Below are 27,080 nucleotides of genomic sequence, written 5' to 3' on the forward strand. Positions count from 1 at the left end.
ATCTAATAGATAAAATATTCCATATATGTGATCACAAATACATTCCCAAAAACTTAAATAAGATAACCGAAATTTTATTAAAGAATAATTTTCCGCTTAAAATCATCAAACATCTAATAAGAAACAAATCCAAAAACTTTGAGAATCCAATAAAAGAAAAAACTGAACTGGACGCAAAAAAGTTTCTCAGTTTGCCGTACATACCTAAATTAACAGACAACAACTCTTTATCACCAATAATAAACAGCAACAACATAGTATTAGCCTACAAGTCTAACAACACATAACAACAAATATTCTCGCGAAGAAAGAAAACAGACAAGCTACGACAAAACGACGTGGTGTATGAAGTGAAGTGCAAGGGGAATGGACGGGAGAAATGCAATAGAGTTTACGTGGGGACAACAAAAAGAATGTTGAGTGTAAGGCTAAATGAGCACGAAGCAGATATAAGAAAAGGCAAAGAGAACACAGCCTTGTCCCAACATATGAAACAGTGGGGACACTATGCTGACTTCGAAAATGTAAAAATTCTCGATAGAGAGAGAAAAGAAAATAAAAGATACACTCTGGAGAGTCTCAGAATACAGGAGAGAATACATACATCTATGAATACGAAAGAAGATAAAGATAACACAAAACTGCAATATTCGATCGCAATATTTTGAAAAGTACGGTGCTGTGATTTAGTATTAAGTTTTTTTGCTGCAATATTTTTACAATTTTTTTGATTATATTTTTATTTATACAAAATTTCATGTTGTGATGTCCCGTTTTTAGTATAATAAGAATAATTTACAAGAATATGTGAAAAGAACTAATTGTAAGTAAAGTTTAATGCGAATATCCCACACTGTGATCTTATGGAATGTACATGATTGTTTATGTTTTATATAGGATTTTCAATAAAAATCTCCTGATGAAGTTGGAATACAACCAACGAAACGTTGAGGAAAAATGAAATAAATTAGTTTTATTTTCATCAAAATACTGACCGATTCAGCCCAGTATAAATAATATACAACAAACATTAATAACAACACTACGGTCATAATAAATAAAAAGATTCACAATCTAGTTCAACATGTCGTTCACAAATGAATAAAGTGACGCCGTCGTCTGTATTATGTGATACCCTCGTAATGTGATGTGTTTGTTTATGTTTTGGATCAAGATAGTGGATCCGAACGATTCAACTGGATATTGAACTATGAACTAGATTACTGAACTAGTTCAGTTAAAGGAGCAGAACTATTGAACTAGATCTTTTAAATGAACTAGATTGTACAACTCTAACACGGACCGTATTGGCCGCGGCACATACGGCGCGTGGAGCGTTGCGTTACAATAGCCACATGAAAAATTCAAAAACAAACTTGGCATCACTTGCACATTTTTCATGTGGTTGTTGTTTTCAGCGCGTGACGCGACTCAAAACGGACCGTATGTGCCGGGGCCATTAAAGGTCGCTGCACATACGGCGCGTTGAGCGTTGCTTTACAACAACCACATTAAAACTTCAAGAACAAACTTGGCATAACTTACACATTTTTCATGTGGTTGTTGTTTTCAACGCGCAACGCGTCACACAAAGGACCGTATGCATATGACCCAATACTGTCTGTTAAATTCAATGTATACACTCTCTCTTATTTTTAGAATAAATGATTTCGCCAGCTGCGGGTAGGGATCAACCAACTGTTTTTTTTTTTGTAGGGATCTCTAAAGCAAATGCTTATAAATTGTATCCAACGGAGTGCATTTTTCATAACTCCGTGTGGACTGCATCAAAGGATGTTGTGAAATCATAACTCTACATGCACAACTTCCAAATTTTTTGCTGGGATTCTTTAGCTTAGTTCATCCCAGCAAAAAATTTTGGAAGTTGTGCAATTGGAGTTATGATTTCACAACATCTTTCGATGTAGTCCAACAGAGTTATGAAAAATGCACTCCGTAACTCTTATGTTACACGCTAAAACTTTCTTTTGAAGAAATGTGTAGGGATCAACCAACTGTTTTTTTCTGTAGGGATCTCTACAGCAACTGCTTATAAAATGTATGTTACTCTTATGTTACACGCTAAAACTTTCATACGAAACTTCCCGATTATTTTGGCGTTCATAGATCGAGTTCCTTACAAAAGAAATTTTATGAAATTACTGTAATGGGGAACTCGACCTAAGAACGCCAAAATAATGGGAAAGTTTCGTATGAAAGTTTTAGCGTGCAACATAAGAGTAACATACATTTTATAAGCAGTTGCTGTAGAGATCCCTACAGAAAAAAACAGTTGGTTGATCCCTACACATTTCTTCAAAAGACAAACAAGAGTGTATACATTTCGGAGAGTTTGTTATAAAATAAAGAAATAAAAACTGAAGTTGCTAACATTTTTGCTGTAATTCACGAGACGGAAATTGTTAATGGAGTGAAGTGCAGTTGGAGTCCATGTCGAAAGCTGAACTAGTGATGGGAAGTCAACATAAAAAACATTTAGTATGATGAAGCAAAATCAGATGCGCTTGGATTAATTGGAGAACGGAGAAAGTAAACTCAAATGTGATTGAATTTAATGGAAATTTTTAATTTGTGTTTAATAAAGTTCTTTGTGTTCTTGTTTTACACAAATAATAAATGTATTTTACTTATTCTGGGATATTTCGCAATAGCTTGCATTTTTACTGCATCTTTGGATTGATTAAAAACACAATCCGAAGAGTGCCTTTAAATTCAATCCAAAATACTACATAAAAAGTTGTGATTTGGATCGAAAACGGAGTGCATCCTAGCTGTGTGTTGTGAAAGCAAAATGGAGTGCATCCTAGCTGCGCGCTCTCTTGTAAAATTCATAAGTGAATTCATAGGAAAATATGTACTCCAACGGCAAATGTACTGTACACTTGTAGTGATTCAACTGCATCCGCGGATGCAAACTTTTTGCTGGGATGAAATTATGCGTTACTATATCGAGTTCCATAGTCTCGGTCCACACTAACGCGATTTCAATCAAATAATTTCATGAACAAAAGCCATTCCCAGCAAAAAATTTTGGATGTTGTGCAATTGGTGTTATGATTTCACAACATCTTTCGATGTAGTCCAACAGATGCTCTGTTCCAGAACCTGCAAGAAGCTACTATTTTTTACTACGATAACATTTTTTCCTTTATGTTATCGGAGAAAATAGTAAAAATTAGTAGATTCTTGCAGTTCTGGAACAGACCAAGAGTTATGAAAAATGCACTCCGTTCGATACATTTTATAGGCAGTTGCTGTAGAGATGCCTACAGAAAAAACAGTTGGTTGATCCCTACACATTTCTTCAAAAGATAAACAAGAGTCATGGTAGAACAAATACAAGGTAAAGTTAATACTACAACAAATACAACTCGAACAACAACCACAAAGGAATTTGTTTTTGTTTGTAACGTTACTGCCAGTTGTATTTGTAAACAAAACAAGGAAATGTCTATAAATTATTGGAATTTAAAAAACTAATCATTTTTCACATTTCGTTCAATATTTTGGAAAACATGAATGAAAATTCGTTACATTTTCAATTTTTATGTTTCCACATCATTCCACTAAATGCATAAATTCTCGCAGAAAGTAGAATTCTTGCAGAAAAGTTTGGGGTCGCTGGAAATTCATAGAAAAAGGAGAAGCTGTTTCAATGTTTTGTTTTAGAAATCAAAGAAGCACATGTTTATTAGGGCTTTATTTTTTTTAAATTTTAACAAAATTCGTCACACATTTACGAACGTTGTATCGCCTCTACAAGCGGGGATTTACTCCGCGGCTTATCGTTCGAACTTGGAGGAGGTTACATATCATTGATATGAAGAAGTCTTCCTGGGAAATGGTTTTTTCCGAATGATATATTTTTTTTCTCAAAAAATATATGTCCCTAATGTACATCGAAATAGAAATAAATGTATAAAATATCATAAGAAATTTGACACTAAGGTTACAACCCACTTCAGTCAGCTGTGTATTGCTGCTACCTTTTCTTATTCTACCATGAACAAGAGTGTATACATTTCGAAGAATTTGTTATAAAATAAAGAAAAAACAACTTAAGTTGCGAACATTTTTGCCGTAATTCACGGAGGAAGTGAGCTCAAATGTGATTGAATTTTGGTCGGTTCCTTTACTTCTGAAAATTGTAAAACCGGCAAAAGTAGTAAAATTTTAAAACTGCTCCCATATCAATTGTATTGTGTCTGAAGTAAAGGAACGCTTTTCGAGTAAAAAGTTGTAAAACTTGAAGATTCTTGAACGTAAAGGAACAATGCTTTTAATGGAAACTTTTTTTAATTTGTCCCAATTTACATTAGGCGAGTTTACTTGCGGCAATTGTCAGTTTGTAGGTGAGAGAGGGTGCTGAGAGGCAAAGGGTTACCATATGCCTCACCTCTCTCTCCTACAAAATGACAATTGCCGCAAGTAAACTCGCCCAATGTAAATTGGGACTTTGTGTTTATATAATAAAGTTCTTTGTGTTCAGGTTTTACACATATAATAAATGCATTTTATTTATTCTGGGATATTTCGCAATAGCTTGAATTTTTACTGCAATGATTAAAAACACAATCCGAAGAGTGCCTTTAAATGCAATCCAAACGACTACATCGAAGGCTGTGATTTGGATCGAAAACGGAGTACATCCTAGCTGTGTGCTGTGGAAGCAAAATAGAGTGCATCCTAGCTGCGCGCTCTCTTGTAAAATTCATAAGTGAATTCATAGGAAAAGATGTACTCCAACGGCATATGTACTGTACACTTTTAGTGATTCAACTGCATCCGCGGATGCAAACTTTTTGCTTGGCAGGATAAGATGTACTCCAACGGCAAATATACTGTACACTTGTAGTGATTCAACTTCATCCGCGGATGCAAACTTTTTGCTGGGTTATGTTTGGTTCTCATTCCCAGCAAAAAGTTTGCATCCGCGGATGCAGTTGAATCACTACAAGTGTACAGTGCATTTGCCGTTGGAGTACATCTATTTCTATGAATTCACTTATGAATTTTACTAGGGAGCGCGCAGCTAGGATGCACTCTATTTTGCTTCCACAGCACACAGCTAGGATGTACTCCGTTTTCGATCCAAATCACAGCCTTCGATGTAGTCGTTTGGATTGCATTTAAAGGCACTCTTCGGATTGTGTTTTTAATCATTGCAGTAAAAATTCAAGCTATTGCGAAATATCCCAGAATAAATAAAATGCATGCAGCTAGGATGCACTCCATTTTGCTTCCGCAGCACACAGCTAGGATGCACTCCATTTTCGATCCAAATCACAGCTTTTGATGTAGTGTTTTGGATTGAATTTAAAGGCACTCTTCAGATTGCATTTTTAGTCAGTCTAAAGATGCAATAAAAATGCAAGCCATTGCGAAATATCCCAGAATAAAGAAAATGCATTTATTATTTGTATAAAACAATAATACAAAGAACTTTATTATATAAACACAAATTAAAAAAACGTTTCCATTAAATTCAATCATATTTGAGTTTACTTCCTCCGTTCTCCATTTAATCCAAGCGCATCGGATTTTGCTTCATCATCCTAAAGCCCTCGGCACATACGATCCGTTTAGTGACACGCGATGTCCCAAAACAGTTAAATTATGTTTAACTTCAAATCGCTTGGCACATACGATGCGCTGAGCGTTGCGGTACAACAACCACATGAAAAAAGTGTAAGTGAAGCCAAGTTTTTTGAAAAACAACAACATGGCTGGCGCATTAAAGTTAAACATAATTTAACTGTTTTGGGACAACGCGTGTCCCAACGTGTCACTAAACGTTGTTGTAGCGCGACGCTCAACGCACCGTATGTGCCGAGCGCTTTAATGCGTCAGACACATTGTTGTTTTTCAAAAAACTTGGCATCACTTACACTTTTTTCATGTGGTTGTTGTACCGCGACGCTCAACGCATCGTATGTGCCGAGCGCTTAAAGGTTTTTTATGTTGCCTTCCCATCACTAGTTCAGCTTTCGACATGAACTCCACTCCATTAAAAATTTCCGTCTTGTAAATTACCGCAAAAATGTTCACAAATTTAAGCTCTGTTCCTTTACGTGCAAGAATCTTCAAGTTTTACCACTGTTTACTCGAAAAGCGTTCCTTTACTTCAGAGACCATACAATTCATATGGGTGCAGTTTGCAACTTTTACTACTTTTGCCGGTTTTACCATTTTTAAAAGTAAAGGAACAGACCATTTAGGCCATGTTTATATTATAGCCTTTTGCAGGGTTAACCTTCTTAATGGGGATCTATTTGACGTATACGCAAAGGCATTGGTATTTGAAACCCAGTGGGTTTGTTAAATCCTTTTATATATAAACGTACTATTAGTTTGTATTTTTTATTTTATAACAAATTCTTCGAAATATATACACTCTTGTTTCTCGTTTCTCTTATGAAGAAATGATGTCGGCAGGGGTGGGTAGGGATCAACCAACTGGTTTTTTTGTAGGGATTTCTAAAGCAACTGCTTATAAAATGTATCCAACGGAGTGCATTTTTCATAACTCCGTGTGGACTGCATCGAAGAGTGTAGTGAAATCATAACTCCACATGAACAACTTCCAAATTTTTTTGCAAGGAAAATTGCCTAATGTAAATATGTAGTCTGTTCCAGAACTGCAAGAATCTACTAATTTTCACTATTTTTCCGATAACATAAAGGAAAAATTGTTGTCGTAGTAAAAATAAGTAGATTCTTGCAGGTTTTGGAACAGAGCAATGAACTAATATCATGAAATTGCTGTAGTGAGGAATTCGATCTAAGAACGCCTAATTTCATGAATATTTTTAACGAAATTCACGCTAGTGTGGACCGGGACATATAGGAGAGAGCAGGCGTAAAATATACCCCAATCTCCCTTCTTACCTATTAAAAAAAGTTCATGATAATTTTCACCATCTCTCACAAAAGTCACTAACCCTGCGTTTACAAATGACAGGACAGTTGAGTTCATGTATTGATTGTCAAAAACCCAAAACTTTCCTGTGTGACGTAGGCGTCCAAACAACTTTAAAAACAGTTGTAAAATTATGAAAGAAAATCATCGATTCCTTTTCGTTTTCCGTTCACATATTTTGTTTTTGTACATATTCTTTTGTTTTCAGCACATTTGAATTATCATCTCACTTCTTTTTCACAAAAATGTCAAACATTTGTTAACCCGACTGTCTGTGAAAAAATGATGGACAGCTGGGAGACAAACGACAAATGTATGTATGTGTTAGTAAATCAGAGTTGTATTTGAAGACAAACTGTCTGGTGTAAACGCCTAGTAAGTAATCGCCCAAGCGCTTTGTCTCCATTCATTTTCATTGTGTTTGAATACTCCAGAAATACAACCTACCTGGAAAAATGCATATCGATAACGATAATTCCATTTCGATTAACTGGCAAAAAATACAACCCTGCCTTTTTCTTACATCTCTAATTTTTCCATATTATTCTCGAGTGTCAACCAAGTCCATAGAGCGTAATCATGCAAGGTCTCAGCTTGAAATCCATTAAGAAGAATCCAGCCCTTATCCCTCTCTATGTGTGTGTGGGTGCTGGAGCATTGGCTTCTGCTTTGTACACCCTTCGTTTGGCCACCCGTAATCCCGATGTAACATGGAATCGTTCATCCAATCCCGAACCCTGGGAAGAATACAAAGAAAAGCAATACAAATTCTATTCTCCCATCAGAGATTACAGCAAAATCAAGTCTCCAGCTCCCAAATATGATGAGGAATAAAATGTAAATTAAACTTAAATGTTAAATATGTTTGTGATTAATTAACTATTATTAAATGGAGTAAATAAACGAATGTCATAACACATTTCGAACGAGAAAAATATGATGTTTTATGTGATTGTATTTTGGTTAGTAGATGTGTTTCACACGTCTCGTATATGTGCAGTGTTTATATAATCTCGATGATTCCAACCAAACAATGCGTAATTGGAAAGGAAAAAATAATTGTTAACTGTTTAGTTGCAGCAGAATTGTGAAAATGTTTTTCTTACTATTGAAAATTTAAAGCAAAAGTATTAAATCTGGAATTGTTAAGAAAAATGTTACATAACCCTAAATATTGAATTGGCGAAAATGTTTGTGTGTTGTTGTTGACCGTCTTTTTGCTTTCTTTACTCACTACCCAGCAAAGCTTTTATGATGAAGACCAATTCGATGGTGTATGTATTTGAAGGTTACGTCTTTGGGCATTCCAGGTGACGATATCGACGCCTCCAAATAATAGTATGCTAAGTCGACTTAGCATGTTTTCAAGTTCTTTACATTTTTATATTTAAGGTCCTTTAACTTAAATTCTGTCAAATTTTGGTAATGATCGGACAATCCGAACAGAAGTTATAAACAAAAATTTACTTAGCATAATACTAAGGTCAAAGAAATTTCCAAACTTTTAGAGCTTGTCCTGCAAAACTTGCTTTTCAGAATAAGCAAACTATTATTTAACTTAAATTCTGTCAAATTTTGGTAATCGGTCAATCCGAACAGAAGTTATAAACAAATATTGACTTAGCATAGTACTGAAGTTCAAAAAATTTCCAAACTTTGAGAGCTTCTCCTGCAAAACTCACTTTTTAGACTTAGCATACTATTATTTGGAGGTGTCGATATATTAAAGTATGAATATTGAATTGCTATTTACACAGAATAGAATCCTTTTATTATATATGAGACAAAACAAATACTTCAATTTATAGAGGTTCTAAACGTTAAGCTGAAAACACATCCAAGGTTTGACTAGTTTTGTCTCAATTCTGGTAGAAGAATAAAAGACAGAGTGTTGCCAAGCTTGATTTTTTCAGCTTTATGGATTTGAATCCGTCTGGGAAAAAAAATAAACAACTGGCGGCTTAAATGTCGTTTAGGGGCACCTCTCGGATCGGGCTGACATTTTTCGAGATTTGGGTCTTGACAATTTACAATTCTAACGTGGGCAATATGTGTATCGTTTTAAAGCTTATGGAGAGTACTTTTGTGTACGTACTTTTTGGCATAAGACGAGTTTACCCATTAAGCTCGGATCGGTAGATCTCGTCACCATGATCACAAATATATATAACATTTGTTCCCGAGATATGCGCCTCTGAAGTTGGGAAAATTCCCTTTTTAAGCCGGCTACTTAGTGAAAAATCTACAATTGGCTTATCGTTCCTTTACCGAGCCGACTCAGAAATTTATGAAAAAATTACCACAGATAGTGCTTTTTATCCCGATTCCAACCATGTATTGCTTTTGTTGCGGAAACGTATACTTCCCGAGATATGGGCCTCCAAAGTTCCACAAAGGCCCTAGTATAAAATGTTGGCAAACCACCGCAGAAAATTATGAAAAAATTACCACAGATAGTGATGTTTATACTAATTTCAACGATGTATTATTTTGTTGAAGGGTATGTATACTTCCCGAGATATAGGCCTCCAAAAATATTAAATTTAAAAGAACATTTTGTTCCTGTTCCCGACATTTGTACCTGCCCTTAGGAGAAAGTCCTAAATCCCGGCCGAAGGCGGGCTGTTTATAGAAAAATATTTAATTTAAAAGAAAATTTTGTTCACGTTCCCGAGATTTGCACCTGTCCATAGGAGAAAGTCTTAAATCCCGGCCAAAGGCCGTCTATTTAGGGAAAAATATTTAATTTGAAAGAAAATGTTGTTTCCGTTCCCGAGATTTGCACCTGTCCATAGTCTTAAATCCCGGCCGAAGGCCGCCTATTTAGAGAAAAATATCTAATTTGCCAAAGTTATAGGTTAGGGCCTTTGTGGATCTTTGGAGGCCCATATCTCGGGAAGTATACATTTCCGCAACAAAAGCAATACATGCTTGGAATCGGGGTAAAAAGGCACTATCTTTGGTAATTCTTTCATAATTTTCTGCGGTGGGTCGGTAAAGGAAGGGAGTTCCCTACAATTTAAAAAATATTTGTTCCCGTGCCCGAAATTAGCTCCTGTCCATAGGAGAACGTTTTAAATCCCCGACCGAATCCCGGCTATTAAAGAAAAAATTACTTTTTTAAAGAAAATTTTGTTCTTCGCGTATTGCGTAAACTCGACATTTAAAAGAAAGTTTTGATCGCATAGCCGACTTATGTATCTGTCCATATGAGAAAGTCTTAAATCCCAGGCCGACTAAAGAAACTTACTATTTAAAAGAAAGTTTTTATCGCGTAGCCGCCTCAAGTACTTTTGGGATCACATTTTGGTAACTAAGGGGTCCCGATATATAGGCTCCGAAAGTTAACAAAAATCCCTTGGTTTTGAAATAATTGCTTGTTCCAGAACCTGCAAGAAGCTACTAGTTTTTACTACGAAAACATTTGGTCTGTTCCAGAACTGCAAGAATTTACTAATTTTTCCGATAACATAAAAGAAAAATTGTTATCGTAGTAAAAAATAGTAGCTTCTTGCAGGTTATGGAACAGATAAATTTTTTCGTTTATGTTGTCGATAAAAATAGTACAAATTAGTAGATTCTTACAGTACTGGAACAGACCAAATTTTAGTTTAAATCGAATTTGTTCATATAGAAGATCATCTTCCGGGGATTTAAGACTTTCTGTTATGGACAGGAACAAATCTCGGCTAACGCGAACATTTGTCATGGTCGATCCCTAGCAAAATTACCAAGGTAGTGGTATCACACCAGCTGTTGGAATATGAAGTGTCAAATTCGTTGTAAAAAATATTTTTGTTGTAATTTCTTCAACAACATAAAGAAAATTTTGAAATAACAAATATTTCGATGCCACTACCTGGTCGATATGCCCTTGGTCGATCCGAATCCAGTCCAAACATTCAACGTATGTCATTACAAGAAAAATAATTTTTTATAAAGGGATTTGCCATTTTATATTCGAACAGCTGGTGTGATACCACTACCTTGGTAATTTTGCTAGGGATCGGCCATAAAAAATGTTGTGCCATGAACAGAGCATGAAAAAATTTTTTGTAAGCAATCGACTATTTCTGTTTATTTTACAACTGCCATACGCCTATAGGTAAGGATTACACGTTTTTACGTTACGTTACTATGCACACTAACTGCGTTTACTTCTTTGACAAATTGATGATACAAAATGACGTTACCCAACACTATTTCTCTTATATATTTTTCGCGCTTCCATATTTTCCATACCCTTTTCGAACTGTTTGCCTTTCACGATCAGATCCTTGTAAAAAATAAACAATGCCCAAGGCTGGACCTCGTTCAAAAGTAAAAGTTAAAGAAAGTGTCATTGTTCAACGCAGAGGAGGTAGTTTGGGTGAAAGTAGTACGCCAAGTAGCAATGATGAAGATGACACACATCCAAACGAGACTGCAACACAAACCCCACGTAGAAGAAATTTGCAGCGCAACACATCAATGATTCCAGTTAAACCAAGCGAAGGGTTTCGTACTCCGGATAGTGATGTAAACGCAACGGATTATGGTTTAGATTTTACTACAAGTCATATACAAAATCCATCTCCAAGACGTTGTTCCACACTAAGGACAGGTACAGGTAGTTCTCAAGAAGAGTCGGCAACTAGAAACCCACATCCTGTTCGAGTTCAAGATAAGGAAAATGAAGGTTAGTGCTAATAATTGTATAATCTAAAGACATAGTTAAGTTTTATCTGTTTCAATTTCTAGATAGAACAACACCGACTACGGGAGAAATTTCAAAGGCAAGGCAAAAATCAAAACAAACTAAGACAAAACAAACAAAAGCTGCCGCCAAACCATTATCCGAAAAACAAACTGCCCCAAATACTTCCACTGCATCTACCACAAGTGATGAAACTGAAAGGGAAAGACAGGAAGAAGAAGAAGATGATGGAGAAGAGGAAACAAGAGGTCAACAGGAAGAAAGTTCAAGTAGAATAGAACAAGCCAGCTTAAAGAAGAGTAAGTAAGATTATTTCACTAATATGGATTGCAATTCCACTGCAAGGGTCTTACAAAGCACCACTTCTTTTGGAAAGGGTCTTACGAATCACCCCTTCTTTTGGAAAGGGTCTTACGAAGCACCCCTTCTTTTGGAAAGGGTCTTACGAAGCATCCCTTCTTTTGGAAAGGGTCTTACGAAGTACCCCTTCTTTTGGAAAGGGTCTTACAAGGTACCCTTTCCTTTGGAAGGGGTTTTACAAGGCACCCTTTCCTTGGGATGGGTCTTACAAGGAACCCTTTCCTTTGGAGAGGGACTTACGTAGCTCCCTTTACTTTGGAAATCTTATTACCTAGCAACCTTCCTTTGGTGGTCTCTTATTTTATAGAAAACCTCTAATGTGCGTTTTTATGGTTACAAAATTCCATGTTTCTAGAAACCAATCACCACATAGCATTCATCAACATTTTGATTAATCGCCTTTTTGTTTTTCTTACAGAACCCACCAAGAAATCTGCTGCACCAGCAGCAAAGAAGTCAACAGCGAAAAGCAAAAAAGTAAATCTAGCACAGGAAACTGCTCAAACCTCTACTGCTGCTGCCGCCCAAGACGCCGAAGCAACAACTTCACATCAGGCAGCAGCAGTTAAGAAAAAACGTAAACAAAAAACTCCCATGCAAAAGGATCTTAGATTTCTACGTGATGTCCAAAAATTGCAAGGTAGTACTCATTATCTCATACCCCGATTACCTTTTTCACGGGTAATACGTGAAATAATGATGTCTGTATCAAGAACGGTTGATCGCATCACACCCACGGCATTAGAGGCGTTACAGGCCGCATCGGAAATGTATCTAACACAACGGCTACAGGATGCCTATATGTTGACATTGCATAGGGGACGTGTAACACTGGATGTACGCGATATGCAATTGATAAATTTTTTGAAAATGCATATGTAAAAAATTAGAATTCAAGAAGCCAAATTTATGGGCCGATTCCGTACAGCGAGGCGAGTCATGTCGCGTCGTCTATCGTCTCTGTGACAAAATTTAAAAAATGCACTACGTACAGCGATAGAAAATAATCGTCGAAAACAAATTATTTTTATTTTTTTTATTTTATTTTTATTCGTTAGTAAAAATGAACGGCGACAGCTAATTTGTTGTCGCCGAAAAATGAACATTACGGCGACAAAATTTGACGTCGTCGTGCGACTTTTGCCATACGTAATGGAAAAATTGCAACTGGCAACGCGACACGACTCGCCTCGCTGTACGGAATCGGCCCATTAATTGTTAGTTTATAAATATTTGTCCATATGTTTCCAAAATCCAAATTTAAAGAAATCATTCTCCAATGTTTTTGTTTTTAAAGAAAGAAAAGCCTTTGTTGAAACTATTACAAGTTAACTATTTAGTCTGTTCCAGAACCTGCAAGAAGCTACTATTTTTTTACTACGATAACATTTTTTCCTTTATGTTATCGGAAAAATAGTAAAAATTAGTAGTTTCTTGCAGTTCTGGAATAGGCCATATTATTACCCTATTTATGTTAAATCAAAACATTTCAAAAGTGTAATTGATTTTCGTGTTTGTAAAGAAAACTGAATAAAGTTATGTGCTTCATCTTAAATCTACCTTTCGAACCAATTAAAGTGATTTATTTTTCCATTTTTTTGTTTACATGAAATTTGTTTGGTTTTTTATTTGCCTTTTTTTCTCATTCATAATAATTTTTCTTCATTGTCTAAACTAAAAAATATTTGATTTCATTTATTATAGTTTTTTGTTGTGTTTATTTGGTTTTTTTCTGTTATTATTTTGTTGTATTCATTTATCATCTGTGAATTAATCCTTTGTTTTATTTTCTTTTTGTTATTATTTATAATATAGTAATATTCTATTCCTTGACACACATAGTATTATTTATCGTACATTAAAACAGAAAAACTCAAAAAGGAATTTAAATTCTAATAATAAATTCTATTTAAAAATAAAAAAATATTATGAAAAAATAATAAAATAGAAATTAATTATAAAAGATAAAACAATAATAAGAAATAGTAATAGAAGTAGGTGTAGAAGAAGAAGGAACCGTCTAACATAAATAATAATTCTCAGAGTCCATTGTGGTCATCTTTTGCCTCCCAATGATGATTGTTGGTGCTGTTGTTTGTCTTCTTTTTGTGTTTAACTGGAGGATTGGTACCTTGATTAACAGTTTGTACGTTTTTGGTTTTACCAGAAGAGGCAGAAGAGGTCGCCTGTTGGTGATGATGACCTCCCTTAGACGTTGTTTGAGCTTTAACACCCTTGGATGGGTATGGTATGGTGAATAATTGAATATTAAGATGGGCACAGATTTCCAAGCAGACCTAGAAAATATTTTTTGTAGGAAATTGTGTTTCATGGTTAAAGGTGAACTTACCTGTGAACAATATCTCACCAGATCTTGGATACCCCAAATCAGTGTGAACCATAGCAACCAAATTTCTGGCACCACACAATTGAAATATTGATTCAGGAACAATAAACCGGGGCCAAGCAAAGACCAATCCAAATATTCCATTTCAGCTTTGGTCATGTGGGCAATCTTGGGAGAAGAAAAACAAATTAATGAAATGAGAGAAAAAATAATTGAATGGATATCTATAGACCCCTTCTAAAAGAAAAGATGGTTCTATATACCCCTTCTGAAAGAAAGGATGCTTCTATATAAGCTTTCTGAAAGAAAGGTTGCTTCTTTATAACCTTTTTGAAAGAAAGGGTGCTTCTTTATAACCTTTTTGAAAGAAAGGGTGCTTCCTTATAACATTTTTGAAAGAAAGGGCGCTTCTTTATAACCTTTTTGAAAGAAAGGGTGCTTCTTTATAACCTTTTTGAAAGAAAGGGTGCTTCTTTATAACCTTTTAGAAAAAAAGGGTGCTTCTTTATAACCTTTTTGAAAGAAAGGGTGCTTCTTTATAACCTTTTTGAAAGAAAGGGCGCTTCTTTATAACCTTTTTGAAAAAAAGGGTGCTCCTATAGACCCTTTCTGAAATAAATGGGCCGATTCCGTACAGCGAGGCGAGTCGTGTCGCGTTGCCAGTTGCAATTTTTCCATTACGTATGGCAAAAGTCGCACGACGACGTCAAATTTTATCGCCGTAATGTTCATTTTCCGGCGACAACAAATTAGCTGACGCCGTTCATTTTTACTAACGAATAAAAAAAAAAATAAAAATAACTTGTTATCGACGATTATTTTCTATCGCTGTACGTAGTGCATTTTTTAAATTTTGTCGCAGAGACGATAGACGACGCGACATGACTCGCCTCGCTGTACGGAATCGGCCCAAAAGGTTGCTCCTATAGACCCTTTCTGAAATAAAGGTTGCTCCTACAGACCCTTTCTGAAATAAAGGTTGCTCCTATAGACCCTTTCTGAAATAAAGGTTGCTCCAATAGACCCTTTCTGAAATAAAGGTTGCTCCTATAGACCCTTTCTGAAATAAAGGTTGCTCCTATAGACACTTTCTAAAATAAAGGTTGCTCCTATAGACCCTTTCTGAAATAAAGGTTGCTCCTATAGACCCTTTCTGAAACAAAGGCTGCTCCTATAGACCCTTTCTGAAATAAAGGTTGCTCCTATAGACCCTTTCTGAAATAAAGGTTGCTCCTATAGACCCTTTCTGAAAGAAAGGTTGCTCCTACAGACCCTTTCTGAAATAAAGGTTGCTCCTATAGACCCTTTCTGAAATAAAGGTTGCTCCTATAGACCCTTTCTGAAAGAAAGGTTGCTCCTATAGACCCTTTCTGAAATAAAGGTTGCTCCTATAGACCCTTTCTGAAATAAAGGTTGCTCCTATAGACCCTTTCTGAAATAAAGGTTGCTCCTATAGACCCTTTCTGAAATAAAGGTTGCTCCTGTAGACCCTTTCTGAAATAAAGGCTGCTCCTATAGACCCTTTCTGAAATAAAGGTTGCTCCTATAGACCCTTTCTGAAATAAAGGTTGCTCCTATAGACCCTTTCTGAAATAAAGGTTGATCCTATAGACACTTTCTGAAATAAAGGTTGCTCCTATAGACCCTTTCTGAAATAAAGGTTGCTCCTATAGACGCTTTCTGAAATAAAGGCTGCTCCTATAGACCCTTTCTGAAATAAAGGTTGCTCCTATAGACCCTTTCTGAAATAAAGGTTGCTCCTATAGACCCTTTCTGAAATAAAGGCTGCTCCTATAGACCCTTTCTAAAATAAAGGTTGCTCCTATAGACCCTTTCTGAAATAAAGGTTGCTCCTATAGACCCTTTCTGAAAGAAAGGTTGCTCCTACAGACCCTTTCTGAAATAAAGGTTGCTCCTATAGACCCTTTCTGAAATAAAGGTTGCTCCTATAGACCCTTTCTGAATGAAAGGTTGCTCCTATAGACCCTTTCTGAAATAAAGGTTGCTCCTATAGACCCTTTCTGAAATAAAGGTTGCTCCTATAGACCCTTTCTGAAATAAAGGTTGCTCCTATAGACCCTTTCTAAAAGAAAGGGTGCTTCCATAGACCCTTTCTAACAGAAAGGGTGCTTCCATAGACCCTTTCTAAAAGAAAGGGTGCTTCCATATACCCTTTCTAAAAGAAAGGGTGCTTCCATAGACCCTTTCTAAAAGAAAGGATGCTTCCATAGACCCTTTCTAAAAGAAAGGGTGCTTCCATAGCCCCTTGCTAAAAGAAAGGGTACTTTCATAGCCCCTTGCTAAAAGAAAGGGTGCTTTCATAGACCCTTTCTAAAAGAAAGGGTGCTTCCATAGACCCTTTCTAAAAGAAAGGGTGCTTCCATATACCCTTTCTAAAAGAAAGGGTGCTTCCATAGACCCTTTCTAAAAGAAAGGATGCTTCCATAGACCCTTTCTAAAAGAAAGGGTGCTTCCATAGACCCTTTCTAAAAGAAAGGGAGCTTCCATAGACCCTTTCTAAAAGAAAGGGAGCTTCCATAGACCCTTTCTAAAAGAAAGGGAGCTTCCATAGACCCTTTCTAAAAGAAAGGGAGCTTCCATAGACCCTTTCTAAAAGAAAGGGAGCTTCCATAGACCCTTTCTGAAATAATAGACCCTTTCTGAAAGAAAGGGTGCATCATTCTTATTTGTTGTTTTCCACAATCGATCCCTTGTATTATTCCTTTTATACTTACCACCAATTTATTGGTCACTTTAGCTGCCACCATGCCAAATGCAATAATATATAGGGATGAATGTTCCGTGAAAATATTTTCTGGAGATTTTTGAGCAATTATAAATGCGGGTAGCACTACCAAGGTCAATGGTATGCTGGGAGACAAAACACTGGTTCCCTGTGTTTTGATGTTTTGAAGCGGCCGTTGAAGGGAAATTAAAAGAAAATTATATTAGTAAAGATGAAATAAATTTGAAAATAATTTTAATTGAATGACATCAAAATGAAGGGGGAAGAACAAAATGATTTTGAATTTCACAGCCAATGGGGAAAAATGTCAGTCCCTCTGGTCTCCACAGCGGCGACCAGCGGTTGTAAAAAGTTAAGGGCTATTCAAGTGCAGCCTCCAAGTAGATTCCGTTTTATTAATAGTTTTCTTGGCGATTCATCAAGTGGAGCCTCTAAAGTAGGTTCCGGTTTATTAACAATTTTCTTCTTTGATTTCTTTAATAAACTGTACATGTTTGTTATCAGTACAATAAAGAGTGGCTGTGGTAAAACTTGCATAGCGATCCGAGCGGAGTCCTTTAAAAGGATTTCTGGTTTATTAAATGAGTTCTTTGCATCCACTTAATCAATTATAATATGTAAATGATATTTTCAATATTTATATTATAGCTACATCCTTCATTTTGATTTCATCCTAATTTGTGTACATTTATCTATGTATGAATTTACAAAAATGAAATATTTTGTTTTATATTAAACAAAAAAATATTTCATTTTTAATAATTTTTATGCGCATTTATTTGTAAACAAGCAAAGTAATACATCTTTTGGCTTTAATTTTTATAATTTATAAGTGAGTTTATTTAATGCAACAAGGGATAGAGAGAGAGTAATAGGTAGAAGATGATGATTTCGAAACGAACAAAAAAAAATGTTAGGTTATAATACAATAAAAAGGGATCTAAATAGATATTAGGGAGACAACACAAAATGTTAATGAGTTTCTTAATTAGACAATAAGACCACCAAACCAGTTAGTAAGACATACATATGTATAGTTTAGTATTAGTAACTAATTTATAGAGGACAAATGGACAAGTTGTCATCTTAGAATAACATGGTTTTGAAAATTGTTTAATGCTTAGAATTCTAATAAACAAGTAAAAAGTGCGAATCAGCTTTGCAGACAGAGAAAATATACCATTAGCCTGTGACTTAAAAAAAAATAGTAACGGAAGAGGCGGACCTGGATGTCCAACGTACTGATCCTTAATTTTTAAAACAAAAGACGTTTTGGAAATTTCCAGAGTACATTTTAGGCGTTTGTTTTAACATCAGAATTCATAAAGTTTTGTCTGGAGCGGGTCTATTATAATCCTCTTATTGGAAGACAAAATATAGATATATTTTTTCTTCACAAAATACTTCTTTATTGTTAATTTATCTGACAATATATTGCTTGAAGTAGAGAGGTACAGGTCGTATATCTTCTTCACAATACTCTATGTAGCGATTCCGTTTTTAAGTGGGCTTTATAGACATCTAAATACCCTAGTGGACCTAAATTTACTATTATAAACAGTTTCCTATTTTAAAAACAAAAGACATATTGTAGGCGTTGTTGGGGGAAGATATCATAAACAGTGGGCCTCATTATTGCACTGAAAGGCCTAATCAACACAGTCGACACAAAAAACCGTAATGCTTCTTATATTGCAAGAATACCTCTAGAGGCGGTGACCATTATCGACAGACGTATGGATAATAAAATTATAGCATTGTAACAACGAGACAAGGAGACAGCCTTTCGTGTGACCTTTTCAACATCCTGCTAGAAAAGGTTATACGAGAGGCAAACGTCAAAAGAAGTGGCACAATCTACACCAATAGCCACATGTTGCTTGCTTATGCTGATGATATAGACATCATGGGACGATCAGTAAAAGAAGTAACCGATACCTTTATGAAGGTCGAAGGAGAATCTGCTAAAGTGGGTCTGGCGACGAGAAGACCAAGCTGATGGTGTCGACGCGCAATGCGTCCATTGATATCGGACAAACTGTTAAAGATGGTTCCTACAATTTTGAGGTAGTAAAAGACTTCGTATACCTCGGCACCGCCGTAAACACAACAAACGACATCAGTTGTGAAATAAAAAGAAGAGTTGTATTGGCCAACAGATGCTACTTTGTATTAAGTAAGCACTTTAAAAACAAAGCCACAACTCGTCAAACAAAAATAACGCTTTACAAAACAGTAATACTACCCGTGCTGATGTATTGTTCCGAAGCCTGGGTACTTGCGCAGGCAGATAAGGCAGTGCTTGGCGTGTTTGAGAGAAAAATTCTTCGAAAGATCTACGGACCGATCTGCGTTGACGGTGAATATCGACGTCGTATGAACCACGAGCTGTATCTGCTATACAACGACATCAATATAGTTAAACGTATCGAGATGCAGCGATTGCGTTGGCTAGGCCATATAATAAGAATGAGCGATGATGAACCCGCTAAAAAGGCGTATAAATTCGAGCCAAATGGCGGTGCACGCAGAATTGGCAGGCCAAAGAATAGATGGCGCAAACAAGTGGATGATGAGATGACAAGGCGCGGTATTCCAAAAAGCGAAGCACGAAACAGAGAGAATTAGAGATCTTTTCTTAGTTCGGTCTATGGAACAAATGTTCTGTAACGGGCCAGCTAAGTAAGTAAGTAAGTTGTAACAACGATCCCAAGGACTTATCAGTTCGAACATTGAGGAGAGTCAGTCACCAGAGGCATCCCACAGTGAAGAGTTTTATCAAACTTATTGTAGCTTCTGGTGGTGAACAAAATACTCATTGAGCTTGACCAACTAGGAACTACGGTAGTTGCCTATGTGGGCGACGTTGTCATTTCAATAAATGTAACATTTTTGCCTCAAGAGGTATTCTGTTACTTATAGAAGTCCTCAAGATGTTTTCTGTTGCCTAGAGGATACCCCAAGAATAGGGTTTTGGGTTTTCCCGGTTTTTATCATTCCCGGGAAACGGGAATCAAAAAATCGCCATTCCCGGGAATCCGGGATTTCCCGGGAAATTTTAAAATACGAGAGTGGATCAATATTTCCGTGATTTTTTTATCTTCTCATAGTAACTTATATGAAATACAATATTTTCAAAGAGTTGCGGGCTCAAAAAATGGATGACACGTTTTCGCTTTATCGATTAAAAACGAAAAAATATGGAAAAATGCGCCATGTTGCCCCGATTTTGCCCACACTGTCCATTTCCATTATTCAAAGCTAATGAAATCGCTCTATGCAAAGTGATTTGGCTCAAACAATGAAGTTATATGTGAAATTCCAATTTTATGGACCTCGAAAATCTTATTCTTATGCTTAAGATTGCTTGAAACAAGTAAGAAAGTATCAGTCAGCTGTGCCGACTGAGATATATCCTCAGCCTTGGACCTAAAGAAAAGAATCAAACAGAATACTTCTGACGTTTCTAGGGACTTTTTGAGTTTTTGAACCAATTTCTTAGGAAATATGGATTTGCCCCGAAAAAATTTGTACCGTTTTAACTAGGATCGCGCACAAACCATGTTGCCAAACATTTAAAAGAGAGATTGTGGGAGATTTCTCCCTTCGACGGCTATCTTACATACTACCCAATGTACTCATAGTTGGTATCGGCAGGCTTTTTTGAGATTTTGTGCCTTTACCTCAGGAAGCCTGGACATGCCCTCTCAACAAAAGTTGCGCCGTCGTAACAGGGCCTTCAAGTAGAACTTTTTGGAAAGACTTTCACAACGATTAGAGATGAACTGTTAAAATGCATTTTTCTAAATTTTGTGTTGGGCTGGACCCCCGAAGGGCTGGACCGATATAGTCCATATTCCAACCTGATACATGACCAGATGAGAGATCTAAAACTTCACCCGTTCTATGCCTGGAACTAATATTACCATACGCAAAATTATGACCGATTTGGTTATTCGAGAGTTGTCGTGCGCTCCATTTTAGCGATAATCGTTGAACTTTTGTGGGGAAGGTACCGGAAGTAGTGGACCACCGATATGGTCCATCTTCGAACTTAAACAAAGTTTGAACAAAAATATCTAATGCCACATGTTTGACCTGATCGGTGGCTTCTTTCGAAAGTTATCGTGGGCACCAGCCAGCAAGCCGGACCCTCTTTAGCCCAATGACTGAGGGTATAAAAATGGGACTTTAAAATAAAAAATATTCTTTCGCACTTTGGTGCAGCTCTTACAACTTTTTCCCTGAAAACACTTTTGTAGATTAAAGTTATTTACAATTATTTTGTAATTTATTGATTCTGTAAAATCTAATGGAATTCTGATTCTATGGTATAAAAGTGACGGGCTAATTTATTCATTAATTCAATATTAGTTGTGATAAATGTAAAAAGATATTTCCCGATTTCCCGGGAAATATGATTTTGTTTCCCGGGAAAATCCCGTAGCCAAAAAACCGAGAATTCCCGGGAATTCCCGGTGCGGGATTTCCCTACCCAAAACCCTACCCAAGAAGTATAGAATATATCAAGGTGTCTTTTGTTGCCTCTAGAATACCTCAAGAGGTTTTTTGCCTATAGAAGTCCTGAAGAGGTCTTCTGTTGACTATAGATCTTAAGAGGTCTTCCGTTGACAATTGAGGACTTCAAGAGGTATTCTTTGGTCTATAGAAGACCTCCGGAGACCTCCAGTTGCCTATAGAAGACCCCAATTCGTATTCTGTTGCCTACAGAAGACCTCAAGAGGTCTTTTGTTGCCTATAGAAGACCTCAAGAGGACTTTTGTTGCCTATAGAAGATCTCAAGAGGTCTTTTGTTACCTATAGAAGATCTCAAGAGGTCTTCTGTTACCTATAGAAAACCTCAAGAGGTCTTCTGTTGCCTATAGAAAACCTCAACGGGTCTTCTGTTGCCTCTAGAAGACCTCAAGAGATCTTCTGTTGCCTATAGAAGACTTCAAGAGGTCCTTTGTTGTCTATAGAAGACCTCAAGAGGTCTTCTGTTACCTATAGAAGACCTCAAGAGGTCTTCTGTTGCCTCTAGAAGACTTCAAGAGGTCTTCTGTTTTGCTCTAGAAGACTCAAAAGGTCTTCTGTTGCCTTGAGAATACCCCAAGAGGTCTTCTGTTGCCTATAGGAGACCTCAAGAGGTTTTCTTTTGCCTATAGAAGACCTCAAGAGGTCTTCTGTTGCCTATAAAAGACCTCAAGAGGTGTTCTGTTGCCTATAGAAGACATCAAGAGGTCTTCTGTTGTCTATAGAAGACCTCAAGATGTCTTCTGTTACCTATAGAAGACCTCAAGAGGTCTTCTGTTACCTATAGAAGATCTCAAGAGGTCTTCTGTTGCCTCTAGAAGACTTCAAGAGGTCTTCTGTTTTGCTCTAGAAGACCTCAAAAGGTCTTCTGTTGCCTTGAGAATACCCCAAGAGGTCTTCTGTTGCCTATAGGAGACCTCAAGAGGTTTTCTTTTGCCTATAGGAGACCACAAGAGGTCTTCTGTTACCTATAGAAGATCTCAAGAGGTCTTCTGATACCTATAGAAGACCTGAAGAGGTCTTCTGTTGTCTATAGAAGACCTCAAGATGTCTTCTGTTACCTATAGAAGACCTCAAGAGGTCTTCTGTTGCCTCTAGAAGACCTCAAGAGGTCTTCTGTTGCCTCTAGAAGACTTCAAGAGGTCTTCTGTTGCCTCTAGAAGACCTCAAAAGGTCTTCTGTTGCCTTGTGAATACCCCAAGATGTCTTCTGTTGCCTATAGGAGACATCAAGAGGTTTTCTTTTGGGTCTTCTGTTGCCTCTAGAAGACCTCAAGAGGTCTTCTGTTGCCTATAGAAGACCTCAAGTGGTCTTCTGTTGCCTATAGAAGACCTCAAGAGGTCTTCTTTTACCTAGAGAAGACCTCAAGAGGTTTTCTGTTGCCTCTAGAAGACCTCAAGAGGTCTTCTGTTGCCTATAGAAGACCTCAAGAGGTCTTCTGTTACCTTGAGAATACCCCAAGAAGTCTTCTTTTGCCTATAGGAGACCTCAAGATGTCTTCTGTTGCCTCTAGAAGACCTCAAGAGGTCTTCTGTTGCCTCTAGAAGACCTCAAATGGTCTTCTGTTGTCTTTAGAATACCCCATGAGGTCTTCTTTTGCCTATCGGAGACCTCAAGAGGTCTTCTGTTGCCTCTAGAAGACCTCAAAAGGTCTCCTGTTGTCTTGAGAATACCCCAAGAGGTCTTCTTTTGCCTATCGGAGACCTCAAGAGGCCTTCTGTTGCCTCTAGAAGACCTCAAGAGGTCTTCTGTTGCCTCTAGAAGACCTCACAAGGTCTTCTGTTGCCTTGAGAATACCCCAAGAGGTCTTCTTTTGCCTATAGGAGACCTCAAGAGGTCTTCTGTTGTCTCTCGAAGACCTCAAGAGGTCTTCTGTTGCTTCTAGAAGACCTCAAAAGGTCTTCTGTTGCCTATAGGAGACCTCAAGAGGTTTTCTTTTATTTATTTATTTATTTTATTTATTTTTATTTTGCCTAAAGAAGACCTGAATAGGTCTTCTGTTGCCTATAGGAGGTCTGAAGAGGAATTCTTTGGTCTATGAAAGTCCCCAAGAGGTCTTCTGTTGCTTATTGAAGACCTTAAGAGGACTACAGAGAACCTCAAGTGGTCTTCTGTTGCCTACAGAAGACCTTATGAGGACTACAGAGGACCTCAAGTGGTCTTCTGTTGCCTACAGAAGACATCAAGAGGTTTGTTTTGCCTACAGAAGTCCTGAAGAGGTCTTCTGTTGACAATTGAGGACTTCAAGAGGTATTCATTGGTCTATAGGAGACCTCAAGAGATCTTCTGCTGCCTATAGAAGACCTCAAGAGATCTTCTGCTGCTTATAGAAGACCTGAAGAGGTCTTCTGTTGCCAAGAGGTCTTCTGTTACCCATAGAAGACCTCAAGAGGTCTTCTGTTGCCTAGAGGATACCCCAAGAGGTCTTCTGTTGCCTATAGGAGACCTCAAGAGGTTTTCTGTTGCCTTGAGAATACCCCAAGAGGTCTTCTGTTGCCTATAGGAGACCTGAAGAGGTCTTCTGCTGCGTATAGAATATCTCAAGGTGTCTTTTGTTGCCTATAGAATACCTCAAGAGGTCTGCTGTGGCCTATAGAAGACCTCCTGTTGCCTCTAGAAGACCTCAAAAGGTCTTCTGTTGCTTTGAGAATACCCAAAGAGGTCTTCTGTTGCCTATAGGAGACTTCAAGAGGTTTTCTTTTGCCTATAGAAGACCTGAAGAGGTCTTCTGTTGCCTATAGGAGATCTGAAGAGGTATTCTTTGGTCTATAAAAGTCCCCAAGAGGTCTTCTGTTGCTTATTGAAGACCTTAAGAGGACTACAGAGGACCTCAAGTGGTCTTCTGTTGATTATAGAAGACCTGAAGAGGTCTTCTGTTGCCAAGAGGTCTTCTGTTACCTATAGAAGACCTCAAGAGGTCTTCTGTTGCCTAGAGGATACCCCAAGAGGTCTTCTATTGCTTATTGAAGACCTTAAAGACATTTTAGTTGGACATCGTAGGATTTTTTAAAGCTCTTGCGTCGTTTTGTAAAAAGCATGGGCTTGACTTGCCCACGGAAAAAAATTATATTGTTATAATTCACAAGAACTGCCTTCGATGAATATTTCAAAACAATACTCGTACAGTCCTTAAACTTGTCTTAAGCGAAAAAAAATTGAACTTTTGTGATGGAGGTTACCTGGAGGTATAGTCCGATATATACCATACTGGAACTTGTTGTAAGTTTAAAAAAAAAAATCGCCCAAATAATATACACAATTCTTAAGTTAAGTCATCGCTCATTTTAGTTGGTGTCGGTGGGATTATTAGAGGTTTTCTGTAGGAAGTATGCACTTTAAATACTTCAAGAAAACCCTTAATCTGCACTAAGTGAACATTTTGTGAGGAATGTACTTAGAGGTGTTGTACGATATTTATCGTTTTGGAATTCGTTGTACGTTTTTGCGATGTGTAAGTTTCAGCCAAATCGGATACTCAATTCGTATCTTAGGACAACATACTGCCAAAAATTTCAATGTGATCTGAGGCATGTCCTTAAACTGTACTTTAGCGAAAAAAAGTTCTGTGGCAGGTGCGCGATATAGTTTATATTCGAGGAGCCTGTTCTATGTCTTGAAGGGCCAAGTTTGGACCATATCTGTTTCTCCCTTCGATAGTTATCGAGCGCGTTTATTTTTGCGGAAAATGATGAACTATTGAGGAGGATGTACCCGAAGAGGTGGACCGATTTTACCCATCTTTGAACTTGATCAAAGTTTGGACAAAATATTACGAGTGACATAGTTTGGATCAAATCGTTTAATACGTTCGAAAGTTATCGTGCGCACCAGCCAGCCAGGCAGACAGACGGACGGACATGGCTAAATCGTCTCCAAATTATCGGAAACGGATTTCGTCCAAATCACTATTTCTTTGTGGTATCACAGTCGATATACCCTCGTTAGCCTAAATGGCAAGAGGGGGGACTGACAAATTTTGATTTACAATAAGCTATTATAATTAGAAGTGAGGGATTTGAATTGCCCCCACTTCTCAATAGCCTCTCTCAACGACAATTATAGTTTGGAAGATGTTTATGAATTGTGTAGTGAACGTCCATTTTTAATGAAATACCGTCGGACCTCGATTATCCGTAATGATCGAGACTGGAGGCTTTACGGATAATCGATTTTCCCGGATAATGGAGTGACTGTTTTAATCCAGTTTTTGGGCATAGTTTGAAGTAAAAATGGCATAGTATAATTCATTTATGTCGACCGAGAGGTTTCTTTCGTTTCCTAAGCAAAACCTATGCCACCTATAAATCATGCGAAAAAACACCTAAACGTTAACTTTTTATTTATAAATTTAGTTTTTCTATTATGAACGGACTGAAATTTGTAGAAAGAGAACAACAAAACAACACTGTCGAGTACAAAGTACAATAATATCGTGGAAACATGTATTAGTTTTTTTTTTAAAGTCATTATCGGAAGAATAATGACATCGTTATCAGATTCATCTGAACTGATTTTTTCATACCATACATACACAAATTGTGTGAAACGGGAGATTTTTTGTTTTCATTTTGTTTTGAAAGGTCTACTCTTACTCCCGGATAATGGAGTTTATAACAAATAAAAGAGGTAATGGAAAAATTACAGACATTTATTTTTAATACCGGATAACACGGATAATCGAGGTTCATTAAAAAATTTACTATGAATTTTCCAGTGCATCGCTTGGAAGTAAATAAATACTATTCCATTATTAATTTTTCTTTGTACTTGTCTTCAGAACCTCTTGTTTTCTAAGTTGTTTTTGTATTTATGAGTAATATGACACACATTAAGCTACTTTTATAAACTATTCTACAATAGATCAAAATACAATAGATATTTGTTTATATTTTGTATTAATAATTATGGACAATTTGTATACATTAATAAGCTTAATTTACAAAAATGTATAGTTATATACAAAGAGACAATCGTTTGCAATATGATTCCTGTATATAATAGGTGTGAGTGGTGTATTTTTCTTAGAGGGCATTTGTGCAAAAGGTAGTAGATTCGGGGAAAATGATATGAGAGTGGCTTCATGTTATGGCAAACAATGCAATTTATTTACGTTTGAATTTGACAAGGTTTCATGAAATTTTAGCTATTGCTAATTGTGACTTAAATTTCATAAACAAGAGACGAGGAAAGTGGGAGAAAATTTTTCAAAAATAACGTTTGTAAAATAATCATGAATTCTAACTGTGAACTTAAACAAGACAAGAGGAAAGTAGGAGAAAATTCTTTAAAAATAACGTTTGGTAAAGAAAATAAATAATCATGAATTCTAACTGTGAATCAAAGACCCACATTCTCTTTTAATGATTTTCTCAGTAGAGTTATTGTGACATTATTTTTTGTCTGTCTCTTATATGATTGTTATGGATTATACAAAATAAAATAGAATGAAAAAAAAAGT

General features: G+C 36.7%; 3 protein-coding genes across 7 annotated transcripts in view; 2 read left to right on the forward strand and 1 right to left on the reverse strand.

The window, feature by feature from the left end:
• The first annotated feature begins 7,466 nt into the window (after positions 1-7,466).
• Positions 7,467-7,875, forward strand: LOC141404971 (cytochrome c oxidase subunit NDUFA4-like). The gene has a single exon (XM_073988847.1). The coding sequence runs from the start codon at positions 7,520-7,522 to the stop codon at positions 7,772-7,774; it is 255 nt and encodes an 84-aa protein (XP_073844948.1). The 5' UTR covers positions 7,467-7,519; the 3' UTR covers positions 7,775-7,875.
• Positions 7,876-11,144: 3,269 nt separating this feature from the next.
• cid (centromere identifier) lies at positions 11,145-13,025 on the forward strand. Its single transcript, XM_073957600.1, has 3 exons — positions 11,145-11,618; positions 11,681-11,935; positions 12,415-13,025. The coding sequence occupies exons 1-3, from the start codon at positions 11,234-11,236 to the stop codon at positions 12,876-12,878; spliced, it is 1,104 nt and encodes a 367-aa protein (XP_073813701.1). The 5' UTR covers positions 11,145-11,233; the 3' UTR covers positions 12,879-13,025.
• Positions 13,026-13,576: 551 nt separating this feature from the next.
• The window catches only part of bbc (choline/ethanolaminephosphotransferase 1 bbc), a 37,290-nt gene continuing 23,786 nt past the window's right edge, over positions 13,577-27,080 (reverse strand). For 4 of the 5 annotated variants that reach the window (XM_073957596.1, XM_073957594.1, XM_073957599.1 and 1 more), the window contains 3 exons: positions 17,079-17,237; positions 14,347-14,511; positions 13,889-14,293 (listed from right to left, as the gene is read on the reverse strand). In XM_073957596.1, coding sequence (XP_073813697.1) covers positions 14,036-14,293; positions 14,347-14,511; positions 17,079-17,237 — 582 coding nt within the window. In that variant the 3' untranslated portion in view covers positions 13,889-14,035. Of the gene's footprint in view, positions 14,294-14,346; positions 14,512-17,078; positions 17,238-27,080 lie in introns of all 5 variants that reach the window. The other variant, XM_073957595.1, reaches the window with a different exon arrangement.

This window comes from Musca autumnalis, unplaced genomic scaffold, assembly GCF_047663935.1.
Source record: "Musca autumnalis isolate F117 unplaced genomic scaffold, ASM4766393v1 scaffold_5, whole genome shotgun sequence".
Taxonomy (NCBI): domain Eukaryota; kingdom Metazoa; phylum Arthropoda; class Insecta; order Diptera; family Muscidae; genus Musca; species Musca autumnalis.

Coding starts and splice junctions, on each gene's coding strand:
- LOC141404971 (XM_073988847.1), top strand. CDS start 7,520: ATGCAAGGTCTCAGCTTGAAATCCATTAAGAAGAATCCAGCCCTTATC.
- cid (XM_073957600.1), top strand. CDS start 11,234: ATGCCCAAGGCTGGACCTCGTTCAAAAGTAAAAGTTAAAGAAAGTGTC. Junction 11,619..11,680: donor TCAAGATAAGGAAAATGAAG/GTTAGTGCTAAT, acceptor TTCAATTTCTAG/ATAGAACAACACCGACTACG. Junction 11,936..12,414: donor ACAAGCCAGCTTAAAGAAGA/GTAAGTAAGATT, acceptor TTTTTCTTACAG/AACCCACCAAGAAATCTGCT.